At 40.4% G+C, this 21,337-nt stretch overlaps 1 protein-coding gene across 2 annotated transcripts in view; it reads right to left on the reverse strand.

Moving 5' to 3' along the window:
- Positions 1-42: 42 nt before the first annotated feature.
- Positions 43-21,337, reverse strand: part of acvr2ab (activin A receptor type 2Ab) — a 37,590-nt gene continuing 16,295 nt past the window's right edge. Inside the window, exons 5-12 of one of the 2 annotated variants that reach the window (XM_077596065.1) lie at positions 16,444-16,467; positions 9,863-10,006; positions 8,409-8,552; positions 6,150-6,295; positions 5,851-5,965; positions 5,635-5,773; positions 5,415-5,545; positions 43-4,115 (exon numbers count right to left, since the gene is read on the reverse strand). In XM_077596065.1, coding sequence (XP_077452191.1) covers positions 3,921-4,115; positions 5,415-5,545; positions 5,635-5,773; positions 5,851-5,965; positions 6,150-6,295; positions 8,409-8,552; positions 9,863-10,006; positions 16,444-16,467 — 1,038 coding nt within the window. In that variant the 3' untranslated portion in view covers positions 43-3,920. The remainder of the gene's footprint in view (positions 4,116-5,414; positions 5,546-5,634; positions 5,774-5,850; positions 5,966-6,149; positions 6,296-8,408; positions 8,553-9,862; positions 10,007-16,443; positions 16,468-21,337) is intronic. The other variant, XM_077596073.1, reaches the window with a different exon arrangement.

Below are 21,337 nucleotides of genomic sequence, written 5' to 3' on the forward strand. Positions count from 1 at the left end.
CTATCATACGGAAAAACGTTTGGAAAAAAAACAAACATGTCATTTCACAATCTAGAAACATTTATTTACATCACGTGGATCACTTCAACAGATTAAAAACCTCCACTGGCTCAGACCAGAGTTACAGCGCTGATCACAGATCAGTAAGGTCTCTTCCAGGATGAGTCCAAAGTTCCTGATAGATTATCAGACATGAAAATACACACAGATTCCATCTTTTATCTACCATGATGACCAGTAACCTGAAACAATGCAAGGGATTTTATGTGCACTCTTCCCACGAGAGGCTAACATGTCTTTGATCAGCGGTGCTTTTCAATGGAGAACCTTGGGAATAGTGGGGTCATAAACTTGTAGTGTTTTTCCTTTTTTTGTAGAAACTTCTGACCTGGAAACCAAACCTTTACAGTGTTGGTAATGGGTCATTAGAGATCAATTCTTCCTCTTGAATTCTTGACTACATAGCAGGGACAGGCAGGAAGTTGAGGAAGCAATATGGAACAAGAGCAAAAGATGGTTTCATGATCACATCTAGAGTATTGCAACTGTCAGGGAAAACACACAGGTTCCCTGAGGAACTCCGCTCTAAGTGCTTTCTGGGCTAACTTTGTAAAATATTCCAATGAGCCTCCTCGCTTTTAGCTTACATCAAGATCAAATTTGATGGGACAGTTGAAACTAAAAAAACAAGAATTATAAATGATGTATAGGAAACACTGATTTTCACACACACTTATAAAAGATTCAGCTCAGAGTATATAGTTGATTTAATACGTTCTCATGTCTGTACAGGTCCTCAACTGTTTCATATAGCAGGGCAACAAGACACAAATGATCCACTGGTATTCAGAAGCACAGCAATATATGCTGCTGGCCTGGAGGAAGTCTAGATAGAAAAATGTAAAGCTTCTCACTGGGTAAATCCATTCATACACCTCGAAATTTTCTGATTGAACATCCAGACCACGGCAATGTCACATAAGTCGAGCTGATTTGTAAGATTGTCTCCCCTGACCTCATTTTGGACCAACTGAAGTGCATAATTAAGACAACTCGAGTGCTTCTTCCGGTGGTTGGATTCTGGTTTCTTCAGGTGTATGAATGAACCTGTATTAGTTTTACTGTTTTCTACCATAAGAGAGCACAATCACATGACGGTCAGCTGAAAACGGCGCCCTCGACAATTACACGGGCCATGCCTGATCTGTTTACGTTCAACACGCCAGAATCCAGGAGTCTCAATAACATTCGTCAGCAGTCTTTGTCCAGGGACTAAAGAACAAGAAACAATTTGCAACTTTTCTTTAAGAATCAACTGAAGTACTTCCTGAATTACAAGTGAGGACACTACCAACTTGCCCCAACCCACCCAACTCCAAACAACAAGCAGAACTTGTGCCAACTCTTAACTTTTGAGCTTGCACCTGAGCTACAAGCCTCAAACTTCAGGTCTGTAAGTAAAAAATAAATACAACACATTAATATGCAATGATTAAAATCAAAATTAAATGCTACAAGTTATTCGTGTGTACTGAAAGTAACTCTTGCAGCTCAAGTGCTGAGTCGTTTGCGTCACTGGTTGCATATAACTTGCCAGAACATAGAAACGCATAGTACTGAATCCCTGAATGGTGTTTTGAGACAGTTTACCTGATGCAGTTTGAAACCACTGGACATGCCAAAAGATTAGTGTTTTTTTTCCTTCTTAAAGGGGAGCTACAGAATGGAAAATAGTGAGCCATTTCTAATGATCAACACTTAATACCAGGTTTTCGTTTTGGTTTACGTGCCGCTATTTCCATCCCCTGAAATCCCTAGGAGTGAGGTGCCAACAACTTTAAGGTCTACGCTTTTAGACAAAGTGCCAATTGAGCAGCAGGGATAGAGGCATGTTTCACTCGTGCAAAGATCATGCTACGGTAACATTGATGGGTTTGACGTCCTGCAGGTCTAACGTGTTGCTGAAATGTGTGATTGTATCCAGATGACAAAGCTTGGCTTTATTTGGGTACCAGTTTTTCCAAATTAAAGTCCATTGCTGTGCTCATTTTTTTTAGAATCGCTTGCCAGTCCTGAAACTGTGGATTTGAAACTGCATCAAGTGAAACCAACCGACCCAAAGCTCGAGGAGACTGCAGTTTTACCGGCATCAGTGTTCGATGTTCATCGAAGCCAAGAAAATTTTGAGGGGAGGAGAGAGAGAAGGGGGAAAAAATAAAAATAAATCACCATTGCTCCAACAACAGCGATTAATACATCCGTTTGCCCTGACATCTACAAGAAACACTACGCTGGAAGAAATGGCACCGGGATGGAAGATGCGCTCCCCGACCCTTCTCGTCTGATGTCGACACAGACACGACGTGTTTGGTTTGGTGCGGCGACGTGTGGGAGGAAAACAGGAAACAGCACATGACTGGCAGTTTTATTTGGTGGGAACCCAACCTGGATTGTTTCTACTCAGATGATTATGAGAAGCGCAACGTTTTAAGTCACAACCAGAGCTGAAGCGAGACCGTACATCACCTCACCCAGTGAGCCCACCCCGAATCCAGAACCTGAATTGAACAACGACCGGTGCCTTTACTATCCAGCATTAGTGTCGAGATGAGGTGGAAGAAGCACAAGAAGTCACGACCCGACCAAGTCGGGTCCGAGAAGGGCGAGAGTGAAAAGTATGGGTAGCAAAGATTCCTGAGGTGTATAAACAGAGAGCAAAAACCTTTAACAGTAGTCAGATGAGATGCGTGCAATTGAATGACGAATTGAGTTGGCTCTGCGGAAAATAATTCCAAAAACAAAACTGGTACCGTTGGAACCTTCCTCAAAAGCGTATTTCAAACCTGAAAGCTCAAATATAAACATGGGGTGATTTACTGTCAATCTGTCTAAGTAAAGTTTCAGATACGCGATTTTAGAAACGAAAGGAAAAGCAGGGCTTGACACTAAGAATTAGACTGCAACCTTTTGTGTTTGAACAAACACAAAGGCACATTACACATACTAATCACCTGGGGAAAAAAATGAAGAAAAGGGGCAAAGTATCCAATCAACAAGAAGCGGAAACACTTGCTGATATGCGGCCATAGGTGCGGTGAGTCTGCTGACTACGTTGCCCATGAGCACCAACAAGCGTTATAATGTTGAGATGAAATGAAACCTGTGAAAAGGGCGAGTGAGCAGTGACTGTGAACAGTGAGAAGGACTAATGTGTCCATCTGAACTGAGGTATACCTGGTTGAAGGAGGTCTATGTTTTTTTTTCATCATCGTAATGCTTGAAAAATGGTTCCCCCAGACCCCTTTCCCACCCCATCCCCCCTTTAAAATAAAATGGATTAACAATTTGACTGGGTCCATAATACACTATGTACAGCAGCATTACACTATAAACATTCAAAAGCCGTTGCTTATTGGCAGAATGTTAGTCGATTCTTCCAAAAAAAAAACACAAGAAAACAGCAAATTATTGAGCCACATGCCCATATTCTTTTCTTCTCTTTTACGTGAATTCATTGAAAGTTTGTTGAAATTCAAAGTCTTTTCTCACAGCAGTAGATCCAGTTGACGTTCCGAAATACTGTATAGAAAAACATAGTCCAACTGTTTGTTAAATCCCTCGCCATTTCGGCACTGCCACTCATTTGCGCCGTCATAAATATCCTGATTGGTTTAAAGTGTTCAAATCCTCAGGCACACATGTTGACATGAGGTTGGGATCATTTGATGTGAGGTGAGGTGGGCACATGGTATGTCCTGAGCGCGAGTAGCGGCCGATACCTGACAAAAGAAAAAAAAAAACACGACCAAACCAGGATGACAAAAGAAAATACAACCAACCAACCAGGGTCGGCTGTTCTTCTACACCCTCCCCGCCCCTCCCCACGCCATCTGTTGCTCATCTGGTGGGGCGGTGGCTGATCATAAGCTGGACTCCTTGGGTGGGAGGTCGACATTGGTCACCATGGTGACCACGGTGACGATCTCCTCAGGTCCGATGATGGGAGCCTGTCGCTGCATTTGGCCGATGCGCTCCTCGACGCAGCCGGCTGACAGGCGGGCCTCGGCTTCGTGGTCCCAGCAGTCCTCAATTGTTTCACAGAGCATGGCTAGACCCTGAGGGAAGCCGCAACATCAACATGATTACCATGGCAAGGAACATGGAACGTTTACACTGAGCACACAAAGTTGGGAGCATTCAGTTTTCGAGTGAAGATTCAGTATCTACCAAAAACACATTCTAACGACATCTGACAGGTGAACTTATTCTGACCTCAGGTAAACATTTTGAAGTGCCTGTCCAATTGTTTTATTTTCCAATTATTTTCATGCATTCCGTATCCTAACAGGGAAACCTGGGTCAAACAAACTTTTGATAGACGAACAGCCAATACATTCTTGACTACTGCACCTTCCTTTTATGTTTTCAGCCTCTCTGTATCTGCCAAAAACTGCTAAAGACACTATCAACCAGTAATTAATTTAAAGTCATCACTTGGAAAAAAAGATGATGAAAAATAATGTAACTTAAGCCAGCAATGTATTGAGAGACAGGGACCACAAATTCAACCTTTGGCATTCATACAACTGTCTACCAACTACGTGTTAAATTAAACAGGGCAAGATTTCCCAAAAGTAACTAAGAATTTAATAATATGTTTGCAATTTAAAAATTACGATCACTTTGTTGTATATACATGGCTTTTTTCACAAAACTTGACTGTGCCTGTCATAAGTCAGTGCTGAAATGTGTGCTTAATGACCTCAAATTTATTTTGTTGGAGCATGACTGAATTTTGCTGTTCCATTAAAGTGCTCAAGGAGCATTCATCATATATCAAATCTATAAATAAATAAAAACACGGTTTAAAGATACAAAAGCAGTGGTTTGATGCACTTTCACATAACAAGGTGCACCTCATGTATGAAAATATACTCATTCATTGATCGTGTGCTTAATCTGCTGCGCCTTATAGTACAAAACACGTGGTCGTCAAACATCAATTAATTTGACTAAAGGCCTACTGGCTAATTTTATGTAATGTGTCTACTCTAGATGGAGCCACCCAATGGTGTAGTGGTTCTTCCGCCACTCGGTTGGAGTCTGATTGGTTGCCTGTCTCTCTGTGTGCCCTACAACGGACTGGCAACCAGTCTAGGGTGTAGTCTGGCTCTTGCCCGAAGACAGCTGGGTTAGGCTCCAGCAACCCATGCAACCCTTTCGAGGATGGGCGGTATGGAAGATGAATGAATAAATGAATGAGCGAATGAACGAATGAGCGAATGAACGAATGAACGAATGAACGAATGAACGAATGAACGAATGAACGAATGAACGAATGAACGAATGAACGAATGAACGAGTGTAGATGGGTGTCATAGAAAGAAACAAAGCGAACTCCAGTCTATGCCTACCATGTGCTTCTGCCAGCAGTCTCGAAGGCACGGCCGCAGCTTCTTGTGCACAACCACCTCCTGCATATCTTCCAGGGATGGATGCTGACCCACCTCTTCCTCGAATGGCAGCAAGTACTCATCTACTGGGCCTGATGGCAAAAAAATCCCACAGTTGACATTGTACCAAAGGTCAGATCGTTACATGAATTGACGACGGCCAATCAGCGCAGTGACTCACCGTCGGCGGCGGTGCATCGCACTGCCAGTTCCCACAAGACAAGGCCAAAAGCATACATGTCGATGCGCAGAAAGGAGTCACGCTGGAAGTTAATGGCTCCCTCCAGGACCTCAGGAGCCATGTAACGCCGCGTTCCCACCTTGAAGTTGAAAATAAACACATTTAAGATGTCCAGGGTACATCACACAATACATATAACAACGTATCTGAGCATACTTGTCCATGAGTGTCGCCTGCTGACTTTCCAGCTTCGAATTTAAGGGCAAGACCAAAGTCCGCAATGCAAGCCGTCAGGTTGTTCTTGAGGAGGACGTTCTTGCTCTTGATGTCCCTGAGAAAGAACATGAGTAGTGTCAGGGCGCATCAGACAATAACTTGCTGTACATCTAGATCCATTTGACATGAAGCAGTGTTATGATTTTCCATCGACAATCCAACATACAAAAATGTGGCTTTTTGTGGTTAATTAAAAATGAAGAAAACAAACAACGGCTTTTCAGATCCAGGCGGAGCACCTGTGAGCGATGGATGGCTTATGTCCATCTTTGTGACCTGGGATGTCTTCGTGGAGGTAGGCCAGGCCTCTGGCGGCCGACTGAGCGATGTGGCAGAGCTCATTCCAGGACACCACGTTGGCCTTCAGGTAGTCCGTCAACGAGCCCTGTCATAATGACAGCTATCGGTCAGTAGTTGATGTTGTTTTTTTTTTTTTTTTTTTTTTTTTTAAATTAAAAATATTTTCATAATATCAAGAATAATTCATAACACTTCCCAAGCAGCATATTTTCTATTTGTGGATATGGTTGTTAGTTTTTGAAATAGTATATTGACTGTTGGCGGAGTGGTCAGAGCATCAATTCCACCAATTTCTGCATGTGCACGTTAAGTCAGGAAGGACATCCAGCGCAAAACTAACAGATGATTCTACGGTTTCACCGTGGTGACCCGAGAGGATAAGCTGAAACTCCATCAGTGTTTTATGACAAAAAAGCAAGGGACCCCAAACTTTCTTTCTCTAAGAGCCTGTATCAAACATATGAACAAGTCCAGTAATGAACCGGTATTTGGCCAGCATACTCCATGTGTAAATGCAGGAGTTAATATTATGCTTCAGAGGGCAGACGTCGATGACGTCGCTCTCACATACTACTGCAGCGCGCTGAACTACAATACTCGTCTTTCTTCACCCTTGGATGGAATAACAACATTTGAAGAACTGAATAACTAGCCTATTAAGAAGCTAGATGTGACCATTGCTTGGTTATCTTAAGGAAGAAAATGTCAGCTTTTTTAACAGGAAGGCACAGGACAAGTCAGTACAATGTATGAATAGCATATTTTCCTTGTATTACTGTTATCTTTTTAAACAGCCTTGTGATTGAGAATGGTCCATTATGAGTGTGGTTCTCTTACAAATGAATGGTTATGATTGTTACAGTAAGAATGTAAGAATGTAAACAGGTATGACGTCATGCTAGAGTCTCATTCTGCTTATAAAAGTTGCCGAACCGGAAAAGTATGTGTACATTTCCCCATGTCTGAATTATAAGAGGGAAATGTGTGTGTGATTTTGATATTTCTGATGTGTTTTTTTTTCCTTTTTCTTCTTTTTTTGCCAAAATAAAAAGTCTGGTTTTAATTTGGTTCTAAAGTAAACAGATGCACACTGGACATAAAAAAGGCATGCTGACTTTGCACCCATGAAATTAAGAATGTTATGAAATTCTAAAGCAAAGGGGAAATTTGCGACGATAACGTGACCCCAACAGCAATAGGAAGGAAGGTTAAATATACAGGATCTGCAGTTAGATAAGATCAAGCACAGAATTTGTTTTGGCAGATTGATGTTTCAGTTTCGAAAGACCACTAGAGGGCATACAAAATATGTAGATGTTGCACAAACCCCTTAAATTGTCCTGTTTTTTGGTCAAAATTCTCATAGTTTTAAACTTTGATAGAAAAGACCGGGGAGAAGATGACTTAAATTCCTAGAAAAAGAAACGGCCATCTTCAAATATCCATCAAAAAGGCATAAGAAAGGCTCATCTGAAGGTGCACGAGGCTTTGGAAGCAAGCAGCTACATGTTATATTTGACCCTTAACACGCACAAAGACCTACTAAAGCATAAATCATCGGTCAGGAGTCATGAACGATCCTGGCTCCAGCTGTGCTAAATCAACTGAAGGCCAATGAACATTTCAACATTTTCAAGGCTGCTCTGCACAACTGTAGATCTGAGTTATGAATTCTGTAAAGACCCCCGCTGAGCAAACAATTACAAGGGGTGATTTACGAGCCACTTAACTATGATGTACTCCTTCTAGAGCAACCTTGCCCAAAAGTCCTTCGACACAAACGTTTTCCAAGTGATTTCTACTCCAAGTACAAAGCTGAGTGGCTTACAGTGTGCTAACATCATTTCATAAAATGAGTGGTAGAGTAACGGAAAACAAATCAAGAGAATACAGACAGCATGATCAGTCTTTAGGAACAAGCACAAAATGCATGTATTCAATAACTAATGTTAGCTCCCAGAATTATCTCTGCCCATCTTGCCTGCAGCAGTACCGATGTGCATAAGTAAGCATGACAATTTACAACACTGACTCAATTGGTGAAGTTACATAACTACATGGGAATTGGGATGGAAAAGAGATTGAGTTTAAAAATGTTGCAGTTATCTTTGTTCACAACAAAGGTTGCCTCTACACAAGTCACGAGTCACACGACTTAACTCAAAGAGAAAACCGACCGCGCTTTCCAGGCAACCTACCTTGTCGTGGTAGATGGTTATGAGCCACAACTCCAAATCGAGGTTGTTGTTCCTCTTCTCCACACCGATAAAGTGGAGGATATTTTCATGCTTCATACCACTCACGCTGTAAATCTCGTATTCATTCTGCCAAGAGAGTTTGTCCTACAAGAAAGATAAGGCTGTTAATCCTGTGATAAAGTCTCAAAACTTACATTAAATATTGGAAAAGACTGAGGAGTTTTGAAAATTGAGGGAATACATTGAAATAAATCAGGAATTGACTAACTGGAACTGTGGCTCTTATTGAAGTACCGCATTTTCCGCACTATAAGGCGCACCTAAAAGCCCTTAATTTTTTTTAAAAAGATGACCCTGCGCCTTATAATCCAGTGCGCCTTATATATGGATCAATATTGAGCCACAACCACAGTAAGCAGCCCCCAACTCTTTTCCCCCGTAGAAGAAGTAGTGCGCGGCGCATGCTCGGATATATAGTTCTTTTGTCAATCCACCTGGAATGGCGGCGAGCACGCTAATTTAGTGCTCGCCATCATTCAAGGTGGATTTACAAAAGAATTCCAGCCGCTAGATTTTGGCGTCAACAGAGCATTCAAAGCTAGACTGCAAACTATCTATATTATATATGGATCAATAGTGAGCCGCAACAGGTCTCGCAACTACGGCAAGCGGCCGCCGACTCCATTTCCCCCGTAGAAGAAGTAATGCGCGGTGCATGATGGGATAAATAAAACGGGGTTTCATTTCAGTTGAGATCGATTTAGCACACTAATTCCATCCTAGCCGTTATTCCAGGTGGATTGACAAAAGAACTCCAGCCGCTAGATGTTGGCTTGACAGAGCATTCAAAGCTAGACTGCAAACTGCGTGGGAGTAGTGCATGACAGAAGGTGAACACGTTCACCAAGACGGGGAGACAGCGCCGGACGACATTCGCTACTAACTGCCAGTGGAACGGAAATGATGGGGCTGATATATCAGTCTCAAGTGTGGTCCGAACTTTCAGGAAGGCAAGAATGACTGACTCATTAATGACGACTGATGAGACGGAGCCGATTGTGTTGGATGCCGCATTCGCCCAGCTGTTCAACATGAGTTATTATGCTATTGCTGTATCACAAAAATACTAATACGTTACCTCGGAGAAAATAATAAAACAGTTGTTTATTCATGTTGGGAGTGAATGGAGTTGTTAGAAAGCTGATTTGTAAGTTTGGCTGACCTATCTGACTGTTTTGTTGACATTCCCTTTAGCGCATATTGGATAATGGTTGCATATCTACTGTAGCGCCTTATAATGCGGTGCACCTTGTAGTGCAGAAAATACAGTAATTATAAAGTGGAACCACATTTGTCGTCATAACACTGACTTGAAGTTGATTTTGCCAAAATATGCAAACATGAATGAAACTTGTTGTCTAAAAGGGTTTACTAAAAATATAGAGATTAAGGACCTGAATTGGGAAGATCTTGACTGCCACGTATTCACTCAGTAACTGGGCCTTCCATACGCAACCGAAGCGTCCTCTCGCCTTCACCTCAATCAGCTGCAATGGCTTATGACCCAGCAACGGAGATGGTGGCGAAGGGCCAGGATCCTGCAGGAGAGACAAATTCAATTTGTATCGGTTCACAATGAAAGAGCTGGTTTGTCGGTGCATTTTTCCTTAAAATCACGTTCCAACATTTCTACCAGGCCTTGTAGAGGCAATAATGTAACCTCGGAAAGCCAGCCTGACTTTTGACATGTGCAAAATACATGGGAAGTTAGTTAATGCTTCTGTTGTTTCAGTTGGATTTCTATTCTGTTCCAATACCACCCGACGAATCACAGCAAATGATGCGGGACTTTGTGTTGCATCATAATTGCCGGTGAATCGTCTTTACAGTCAAGTGAGTTTTTCAAGGTCTTGTGCTTTCTCCTCTTTTTTTTTACCGTACAGCCGATAAAGAATCTCCTGTAAGGCACTCCATATACATAGTTTATGGTCATTAGCCTCACATCTAGCATCAATTTTGAAATCCAGACCAAACCACAGAAGAGCATACTGACTTGCCATACATTCTAGTACATGGAGAAAGTCAGGATGGCTTGCCAGACTAGCAATACTGAGCAAAAGCCACAGTACTTTGAAGTTGAACAAATCAACTGTTTTTTGGCAGGTAATATTTATATGGCTCAACTTGAGACATGAAAATATTATGTGAGGCCTCAAGACTCCCTTACAAGACCTTGGTTTTAACAAGCAAAGAATGTATTCTGTGCATATTTGTCTTTGGACCAGCCTCAACAAGGGAAGTTAAGAAGACAATCATTACTTGTGACCAAAATAAGAATAATTTGTTTATTTCCCTTTTTAGCGTGATCTTACAATTATGTTTAAGTATGAGATTTGTTACACTATTTGTCAAGCTTCCATGTTTTGATTTTACATTTTACCACGCAAGCCCTGGGAAGACATGCAAACTCTACATAAGAAGGTCCGGACCTGTGATCGAGCCCTTGATCTCAGAACTGTGAGGCCAGCGCACTAACCACTCGTCCAACGGGCCGTCCAATTTTATTTTTATAATCTTATATAACGACTGTCTTTAATTTTTAGAACATCTCTTTTTATCTTGAAAAAACACATGAAACAGCACTTCAAAACTTTATTTTACTTGACCGTTGCAAATAGTTAATAATAGTTGTCTGATGATTTACTTTTCATTATTTCCCAAAAGAGAAGTTGGAAATGAACTAAACCAGCCAGAACAGATTGTTTTTCAACCTCTGAGGTTTGCTACGCTTTACCGACTCTCCAGAATAGAGGAAACTGTGTAATATCTTCTGGTATTAAAAAATATATAAAGAGGAAAGTAAAGAAAAAAAGTGTGGATATCATTGTTTAAAAAAAAAATACCGTAAGTGAAACGCAAAGACACCAAGCATTCCAAATACAAAATAGATCAAACTGGGCAAGTGATCAAAGTGATTTGGTGATCACTTTGACAAGTGGCACGACACAAACGGTTTAAGATACGTATATTGGAACGTAGAAGGAGAAATGCCCAGCGTAGGGAAAGTTACAACAAAGCATGCGAGGGGTGAGAGTCACATATCACAGGGCTAAAAGGTAGCCCGTATACGTTGGTTGATGACTGATGGACTTAGATGTCTACAGTCACTGTAGCTTAGACTCCTGCAGTGATAGTGTAAGGGAAAATAAAGACGGAATCATTCCACTACTCTGCTATGTTCCTGTTTTTACTGAACAGAGGGGCTTACGTGATAAGCTAGAGAAAGTTTCACAACCCGTAGGCCAACTGGAGCCACCCTTCCATTGTATTCATGCAGCGGAAATGCAAGGGTGTCAATCTAAGACTGTTTGGACGGACAATTAGGGGGAGGCTGAGCATATAAATCTCAGCTCCACACAAAACGCCGCTGATAACTTGCGTACATAAAGAATGACAGAACCGAGGAGGAGGGTAAAAAAATAAAAATACAAGCATCACCTGTGCTTGACAGATACATTAGTATGATTGGCGAAAACATTTGAAAACCGATTCTAGCAATTCTGAAGGAGTGAAATTAAAACAATAACACCAATTCCTAAGATTGGGAGGTAAGGCCCTCTTTGCACTATGCTATTTAAAAACACATGAAATCTTCACAGAGGCTTATTGTTTACATGGCTGTTTTGTTTTGGATGGCAAAACCAAAAAGCTTTAGAAACGGGTCTATTGTTGTCTCATTTTGGAAAACAGGGCAGGTACACGTGTCGTTTAAGATGATGAGCTTGACAACCTTCTTCAGCAGACTCAAATTACTCCCACAAATAAAATTTTACAGAATAAAAAAGTATAAAATGGCAGTGGATTGAAAGTAAAGAAAAAAAGTTGTCAAACATGTTATGGAGAGCACTGTCTAGCCTGGATTGCATGAATATGTTTTTTTTCAATTCATATCTGAAGGCAAAGAAAGAAAAAAACTGCTCTTTTTTAAAAACAAATATTTCTTTTGTGTATATGAGCCATTGCACTGTGGTTCGGCAAAACCACAGTACAAAATGACCACTTTCCCTCTGTTTTTCTGTTTGCAACATAATTGAAAAACAACACGTCAATATAATTTTATTTTAGATAAAAAAAGACGTGACAAAACCTTGACGTCAAAACCTTTAAACATTCACCCTGATTATGTGAGACTTCACGTTGGATAGGCCAATAGCACATGTATTATTGAGCGGATTCTTATTTTGGCTCGATCTTGAAAGAGAGAACGCAAGACGAAAAGTAAGGTGTAATTGTATCCCAAAATAAATTGTAATGAGGGTCAGACTAAGTTCAAATCAGAAGTCATGCGATCACTTGCCCACCAGCAGAGCGCTGATGCATCTAGTAATGATGCACAACACTTAATCATCAAAACAAAGTTAATCTTCACACCGATTTACTAAACATCAGCCACCTCACTCTAATCTAAACATAGCCTGACATACCATGCTCATAATAACTTAAGTGAACTACATGTACTAAGTCAGTGAGTTCGGCTTTCCGGTTATTTTTCAGGATGAATTCAAAATGGGCTATAACCTTTAACTTATACAATGTTTTGAAAGCACACAGTCCATGATTTCAATTTTCAATACTTTTTGCAAAAATTGCAGTTCTGTCAGTGACAAAATACTCATTGGCAAAATTCAGGTGATTGATCAATGAAAATATCTTTGCCTTTCAGTGATTTTTCCAGGTTTCTCCTTCCCATTAGAAGCAATTATATTCACATTTCATCTACATTTTGCTAGACACCAGGTTAATTCACAAGATAAACCTAACAATTTCTAATTGTATTTTTGATTGATAAATTTAGGTAAAAGTACTGTATTTGTTCGATTTAATCGCTTCTCAGCTGTAGCTGGGGCAATAAGTCAGCATATTTGAATCTGCAGATCAACTCTGATCTGCCTTGCTCTGCTACATCTAAATTACAGTGGTACCTCGTCACACGACCGCTCGTCATACAATATTCTCGTCTTACGACGGAAATTTCGATCGAATAATTCGCCCGTCATGCGATCAAAATTTCGTGATGCGACCAAGCTAGGTGGCCATGGCACTGTCTTTTTTGCATATCTTTCGTGTATAACAATATTTACGAGCACCGAATGAGTTATTCAGATCAGGAAACACACAACGCACATGCGCAGGGAAAAGAGGGCTTTCTGGGTAATGAAGTATACTCGTGCACACAACGCCGACAGGCAATGGCACTCTTTCTCAGAATAAAACTTTACCCACAATCAATACGTGGCTAAGCTCAGCTGCTGCATTTCCTGTTATTTTTATCTAATACGAGGAGTATTATATTACTTCTCGTTCGCTGCTCATAAGAACATCAGGGGCACTGGCTCGCAACTCCCCGCAATAGCATCCACGGTAGCAACTCTGTCATAGGCGCCGTTCGAGGGGATGCGAACACAGATGCTACAAGCTAAAAGGAAGCCGCTAGCCAGCGCCCCCGAAGCTCCCATGAGCAGCGGAGCAATCGCTGATAAGACTGCTGCTCGTTGGCTGCTCATAAGAACATCAGGGGCACTGGCTCGCAACTCCCCGCAGTAGCATCCACGGTAGCAACTCTATCATAGGCGCCGTTCGAGGGGATGCGAACACAGATGCTACAAGCTAAAAGTGAGCCGCTATCCAGCGCCCCCGAAGCTCCCATGAGCAGCGGAGCGATCGCTGATAAAAGACTGCTGCTTGTTGGCAAGTGGTCGTGCGTTATCCGATCGTGAGGACATTTGTGTGCACCATTTTCGGAATATTTTGAAGGGAATAGTACAACAGCAAACAGCCCATCGATAGCGAACGTGAGGTTGGAGTGTTTGTTCCGTTTACGAGTGCATTGTGTGGAGAAAAAAAAAACGAAGCCCCCCGCCCCTTTTGTGCCCCTCTCCCCTCGGCGAAATCCGCCCAATTTTAGTTAGATTAAACACATTTTATTTCTATTAAACCACTAGTTATGTGTTACTTTGTTAATAGATGGGGAATTAGAAGAAATAAAACATTTTTTGCAATCCAATATCCTGTTTTTGGTGTTTTTTCAGAGGGCTGGAACAAATTATTATTTTTTTCCATTCATTTCAATGGGAAACGTCCGCTCGAGTTACAAGAAACTCGTCATACGATCTCAGTCTCGGAACGGATTACGATCGTATGTCGAGGTACCACTGTATTGAACTGTTAAAAAGAAATCAACTGCTTTCAATAAAAAAAGAAATACAATGCATGTTTACGATCCTTGCCTTAAGTTAATTTTTCAAAAATCTTTTTGTTGGCAATATAGTATTGATAAGTATTAAATATTTCAAAATAAGGATTAGTAATTCAGATTACCTTCATTTTGTTTCTGATGGCACAAATATTAATTGTTATGATTGATCAATTGACACTGTAGGTATTTAATATCACGTGTGGTTCTCCTCCACCGTATTTAACCTAAATACTATATGGCATAGTTGATAAACACCTTTATAAAGCCAACAAAAAAAAGAGCACAAAGAAAATGACCCGGGAATTTCATTCCCCCCCCCAAAAAAACAGGGGTAAAAAAATGGAGTGGTTTCATACCTCTGCAATTTTTCTACTGCAAGATCCCACTTTCTCTCTCTTGCCCATAAACCCGCACAGACATGTTGAATTTTTGTCCGCAGTCACTTTCTTCTGATTGGTTGAATTTTCCATCGTATCCCTTCCTTCTTTGGGGCCACCCCAAAGAAGAAAGGGACACGAATGACAGTAAGCAAACCAACCAAATCATGTTATTGTTACTGCCTCCTCCAACTTGTCTCGCAAGCATTGAATGAGTGCTGTTGTGGCCCAGGATACCGTAAGGCAAGCCGGCGCTAAGCAGCGAGTGTGCTAAAGCCGTCGCTTTCAGTTTAAAAAAAAGTACCTACTATAGGTGTGTTTCCATATTTATACTCCTATGGCAGAGCGCATGTAAGAGATGGATTATTTTATTTAGGATGGAGACGGACCAGCTGCTTTGCCAACAACGTTGTACTTGTGGCGGGAGCTGTACCTAACATTCGATAATTGTGAAATTTTGAAAGTTGTGAATTTATACCAAATACAAAAAATATTTTACGCTTCAAACATGTTTTACGGACGCAGTATTTCACATTACACTTGTAGAATTGTGGTGGGAATCTAATGCTATACTAATTGTGCATGTTAGATTTCATACTCAAATCAACAAAAGATAGGGCTCGAATAAATTTAAATATACTAAAACACCAAAAGGGAGCAGTAGTTATTGTGGAAACTGCTTAATCTACTTTCCCATTGTACCTGATTGGAATAGAAAAAAATTAATCACTAGTTTGAAACATTTCTTTGGAATTCAAAATCATATTTTTCCACATTAAATTAAAACATTTTCCTTTACTAGTTGCAAACAGCATCTGAATACTGTTGTATGTGTAACTGCCTGTACTGTAAGTTTTCAATTGCGATAACCCAAACTGGAAATTTCAATAATCAATATACTGAACTTTTTGTGAGGACTATCCGTATGTTTGACTATAAATGTTGACAAAGTGATGTCGGGATATTTGATGTAAATTCAGTTATTTAGCAATTTTAACGTCAGTATGGGGAAGTCAGCAAAGTGCCCATTGGTGGAGTGAATTTAAAAACAAATGTTACATAAACATCACACTTTGACATTCACAGGAAAAGGGGAGGGTGGGGCTGCATTTGGAGCTGTGGAGCCGCCTACTTTCCACCATGCACAATACATTTTCATCAGGGTACACAAAAGACATTCACACGTGCATTAAACCCAGGCAGCAAAGTATGAATTTGGAGGGGGGGTGGCGGGGACGGGCGAAAGAAAAACCGGACAAAATGTGCTAGGTATTAAATGAATAAGACACTGTGGAAAGTGAAGAGAATAAGTAAAGTCTGGGACTGAGGTGAATAATTCATGTCGAACCCAAAAGAGGGGGAGAAATTAACAGTGTTTCAACTGCAATTGAGCTGCTCTTACCTCCACCATAATGTGAAAGGGGTGCTTTATGAAAAAGAACATAAGAAGCAAAGAGAAATTATTGGTATTTCATGTCAGATACGAATGGAAAGAGAGAATGTAGCAGATGATGAACGGACTTCTTCCTGCCTCTCACATCAACTTCGTCATGTCTGGAATATTGATGGTCTAATTAACAATAAACCAAAGGTAAGATTAGGATGACAGCAATGCAAGATGACATCGTCAAAAGAATTAAAATGTCGATTTTTTTTCATGCAGTCAAGATCATGTCATCACGCAAGCGATGACAATCGCAGAATCCGTTGTTTGTAATTTTTTTGTTTATAGTCATATGTACAGCTCTTATCAGGGGTGAAAAATCTTGATGAAAATCCTATCATTTTACTTCCAGAGTTTTGCATTGTTTTTTGTACAAACAGATTAAAGCAAAGCACTGAGGTCATTTAACACAAAAAAAAATATTTTTGATTTTCAAAATGCTAAATTCACTGCAACTGGTGCATGAGTAACCAATTTAGTTTTATGGAGGGAAAAAAAACAAAGATTGGAGATAATTAACATTGAAAACAGGCCCATATATGATGAAGTGCTGCAAAACACTCAGTATTAAATTGGAAGGTTGAGTTTATCATTGTCAGTTTGCCACACACGACTGAATGATGGAAGCCTAGTGTCAAGCATGCAGTCTGTGAAGAAACAGTTATTCTGCTTGTTAGGATTTTATTTCATATTATTATTATACATTTGCTTGCAATGAAGAAATACTTTGCTTTACTATTAAACTTACTTTGCTCATCATTATTAGTTTCATCTTATTGTATGTTTGCTTGCAACGAAGTAAATGCTTTGCTCCTGAGAACCTCAGTTAGACTAAACAAAGAAAAGCCTAAACGCCTTGGACTGCTTGGAGTGGACAAAACAAAGAAGATCCAAAACGCCTTGAACTGCACATGCGTCCACCACAGACTCCACAAGACTTCCAGACCTTCATTTTGTTTTGACTATTGACATCTCACTTCTGTTTCCACCCCTCCCCTGAGAGTTGAGACGTACATTGTAATCAGGGCCCTCGAATGTAATAAACAACAGAAGATATGTGTAAGGTAAGAACGGAGTTGGGACTTGGACTCAAAGGTTCATTCTCCTTGCAAGTGAAGAATTCCAGAAGACTGTCTTTTTCTCTTTATTTGTGCGTGCATTTGGGGAATGCCTATTGGTAAACCTATGACTGCTAGATGTTCTTTTTTTTATTGAATGGGGTTGTTCTGCTCTATTTTTCTCTGAAGTCAACCATGATCACACATTAATCTGACATTCTCTTCTCTGCATTTACTGCAAGCTTTTCTGTTAAATCCTGGTTTACATGGTAAATCCATCTTTGGCCAAATTTTGCCTGCTGCATGGCACATGATGGTGGCGATGATGCTCTTTTCAGTTGATGAAACGTGTTTGCAGGTGTTGTGACTTGAGATGATTCAAGTGTTTAAAAGAAATAATTCAACTTTGCACTCAGCCGGTGAGGCCTTGACTCTTGTTTGTTATGGTTAGCTGAAAGGCAGGGGAAAGACACCCTGATCCTGATATTTGATTGATGAACGTCCATCCATTAATCCATTCCTTAATGGTTTTCCCCCCAGGTGTCACACGGCCAAACAGTCAATTCACGCGACAGATGTGGGGGGCCGAATGCTCTCCCTGACCTAACCCACAAGCAGAAATCAAACCCAGGCCTACCATAGGCACAATGAGATCACTGTGCTAGCACCTGGGTTGATGAATGTCTATACCCGGGTTACCCAGCTCAATTGGCAAGAGGTCCAGTAAGCAAATCAGCCAAGTGACCCAAGGTCTGAACCTGGGGAAGGTTGGGGTCCAGACAATTATTATGTAAAAAAAATGATAGTAATATTTTTGAGTCATTTTTCCCTCAACCAAAAACATGTATAATGAACAATAAAGTCCAGTATACACTAGTTTTGTGGAAATATTCTGCTTTTCACAACCTAAATAAATACCAATTGCACATTTAATACAGGTTACTAACCCCTTTTCAAAAAACAGAATCAGCTCGTAAGTGCATTATATGTATATGTGCTCTGATGCAAACTTAAAACAACTGTGGTAAACGTGTTTCACCTGAAATGTGCAACAGGCAGCAAATGTTTTGCCTATGTCCAAAATCCACTATACTCACGAGTCGCAGGGAGCTCTTGTAAATTTGATGTTAGGGAATGCATTATTAACCATGTTGCGACGTGTTGTAAGATCAAACTGTCATTTCTGTTTTCTCATTGACGGGAGATGAGTAATTTCCGTTCAAAGTTTTCTGCCATGTTTCGTAATGACGCTTGTGTTGGCATTTTAATCAAGCAAAACAGACTCCGAGCCTTGACATGCTGTCCATGTGGAACACACAAAAAGAAAACATAAGCTTCACTCCACTCATTTTGGAGGATGCCGTTTTAAAATCTTACTTTTTTCATTCATGACAACACGATAATTGAGTCAAGTTTGTCATTGCATGTACCGTGAAAACAATATGACAACAGTTGTAATCGCCTCAGAGGTCTGTCCATCTAGGCTGGCACTCCAAGGACCCCAACGCAGACATACAGTAGATGCCCTCGCATGAGCCTATTCCAAAATATATATTGGCAAGAGCATTTTTCAGGGGTCTGGACAAAATGGGTTGGGGGCTTGGATTTTTTATGCAGTCTTGGTGAGTCCTGGTCTATACACACAACAGGAATTTATTTTTCAATGATTTGGTCTGGGTCTGTTTTGCTTCAATCACTTAGACCATTGAAGGGCTAGTGCCTATTTTTTCATTTACCAAACTGGACCGAGTGGGTGATCATTCCCTGCCAGCTGCTCTCATTCAAAATGGATTGGAAGGCGAGCACGTCATTGTAAGCCAATGTGTGAAATAAATAACATATAATTGCTTAAACATCATTTTCTTTACACCTTTACATTTTTAATTTGTAGTTTCAGGCACCCAGTTATTAATATTTATTTATTTTTTAATTTTTTTAAATGGTTCAATAAAATCAACGGAAATATTAAGCATAGCTTTTGTGGTACAAAGCCTGCAATACATCAAGATAGCTTCTCTATTGCTGTGTTGATAAAGATTGTTCCATAATACGTTGATAAAAAGACTAATAAATTATTAACATACAGTAATTATGCATAATTTTGTCAAATTGTTTTAAATGTGTTGACACAGTGGACTGCATGAATGTGTCCTCAATTAGTTAAATGTCTTTGGACGAGCATAAAGAGCAACTTAAAGAGATATGGTTGAGCATTAAATGGAGGGATCAATAACACTTTCATGACTTTGTGTTAAGTTGCAAACTACTTTTAATTTAATGTATCTTTAATAGTTTCCAGGGCTTATTGCCGCCTACGATTTTCAACAACAACAAAAATATGAACAGGAACATTTCTAAAACCTGACTTTAGGTGACACCTAGAAAGACGTCCTTTAAAACGATTAAAAAGGATTCATTCATCCCTTTTCCGTACCATTTATCCTCATGGGGTACTGGAGCCGATCCCATCTAACGATCAACAGTAGGCAGGGTACACCCTGAGTTGGTTGTAATCATCAACATGGTTGTAATCATCTGCCCTACGATTGGCAACCAACTCAGGGTACACCCTGAGTTGGTTGCCAATCGTAGGGCAGCGAGTCATAACTATTGCCAATTTAGTCTTGAATTAGCCTACCATGCTTGTTTTAGAGATTGGGGAGGAATCCGGAATACTTGGAGAAAACCAACATAGGGCAACATGCAAACTCCACACAGAGAAGCTGGAGCCCTTGAGTAAACTGTTGATCTCAAAACTGTGAGGCGGACGTGCTAACCACTCTACCACAGTGAACGTAAAAGGGAAGTTTCTAGATACACTGATGGCGGGCAATAAGTATGCCCATGTAGCACGCCATTACAGCATAAATGAATCTATCGTGCGTTACATTAAGAAAGAAGAAGCGAGCATTCGGAAAATGGCAATGATATCCTTTTCCAAGGATACGAACCCAGTGGTAACCAATAGGAAGAAAATCATCGTTAAGATGGAGAATCGGTCTGGATACGATAGCTTGGCTCCTGACGGAGACGGTGAAGATGTTCCTCAGCCTAGTATTAGTGCCGCTAGTCAGCCTCGCGGTTTTATTGCAAGCAAAGGCTGCATAAGAGGCACTGAAACACAGTAGCTCCTTCTGATACCCCTACCCCACCTACCGAAGATTCCATCAGTAATCCAATACCTCTCGAATCTGACAAAGAGGACTTAGACTAAAACTCCCTGTTTTTTTTATTTATATCAAGCAGGGAGGAACTATTTTCACTGTGAGTACAGTATTTAAAGTATTTAAAAAAAATTAATATGTAGATTTAGATATTAATACATTACTGTCTTTTCATATGCTCATAACTGCAATATTTAACAAATACACTATTTTCAATTGTACTTGTATCTTTGGATAGGTGCGAAAACATGTAGTATGGGAGTAATAATAGAGGTGATCCTACTTAGCGCGGCCATGTCTGGTCTACATTATCCACGAAATTCGAGGGATTACTGTACTCCGATAATAGACTCTTCAAAACCATTAATTGAATCTATTTAAAAGGCATAAACTAGTCACTCTGTTTACATGTGTAGCACACTAAAATATAGGTCAGAGAAAGTAACGTTCTGTTTCAGTCAGGAGATTAGAACACAAAATGATATACCAATGCATTAAAGGTAAATGCTACACAGGAATGTAGCCAGCGCCACTGTTCTAGTGCTGCCATACAAAGCATGGCAAATAGAAAGCAGGTGGGGGTTTCAGAAACAAAAGATTAGTATTCCATGAATAACTTTGACCCAATTT

This window comes from Stigmatopora argus, chromosome 1 (assembly GCF_051989625.1).
Source record: "Stigmatopora argus isolate UIUO_Sarg chromosome 1, RoL_Sarg_1.0, whole genome shotgun sequence".
Classification (NCBI taxonomy): Eukaryota; Metazoa; Chordata; class Actinopteri; order Syngnathiformes; family Syngnathidae; genus Stigmatopora; species Stigmatopora argus.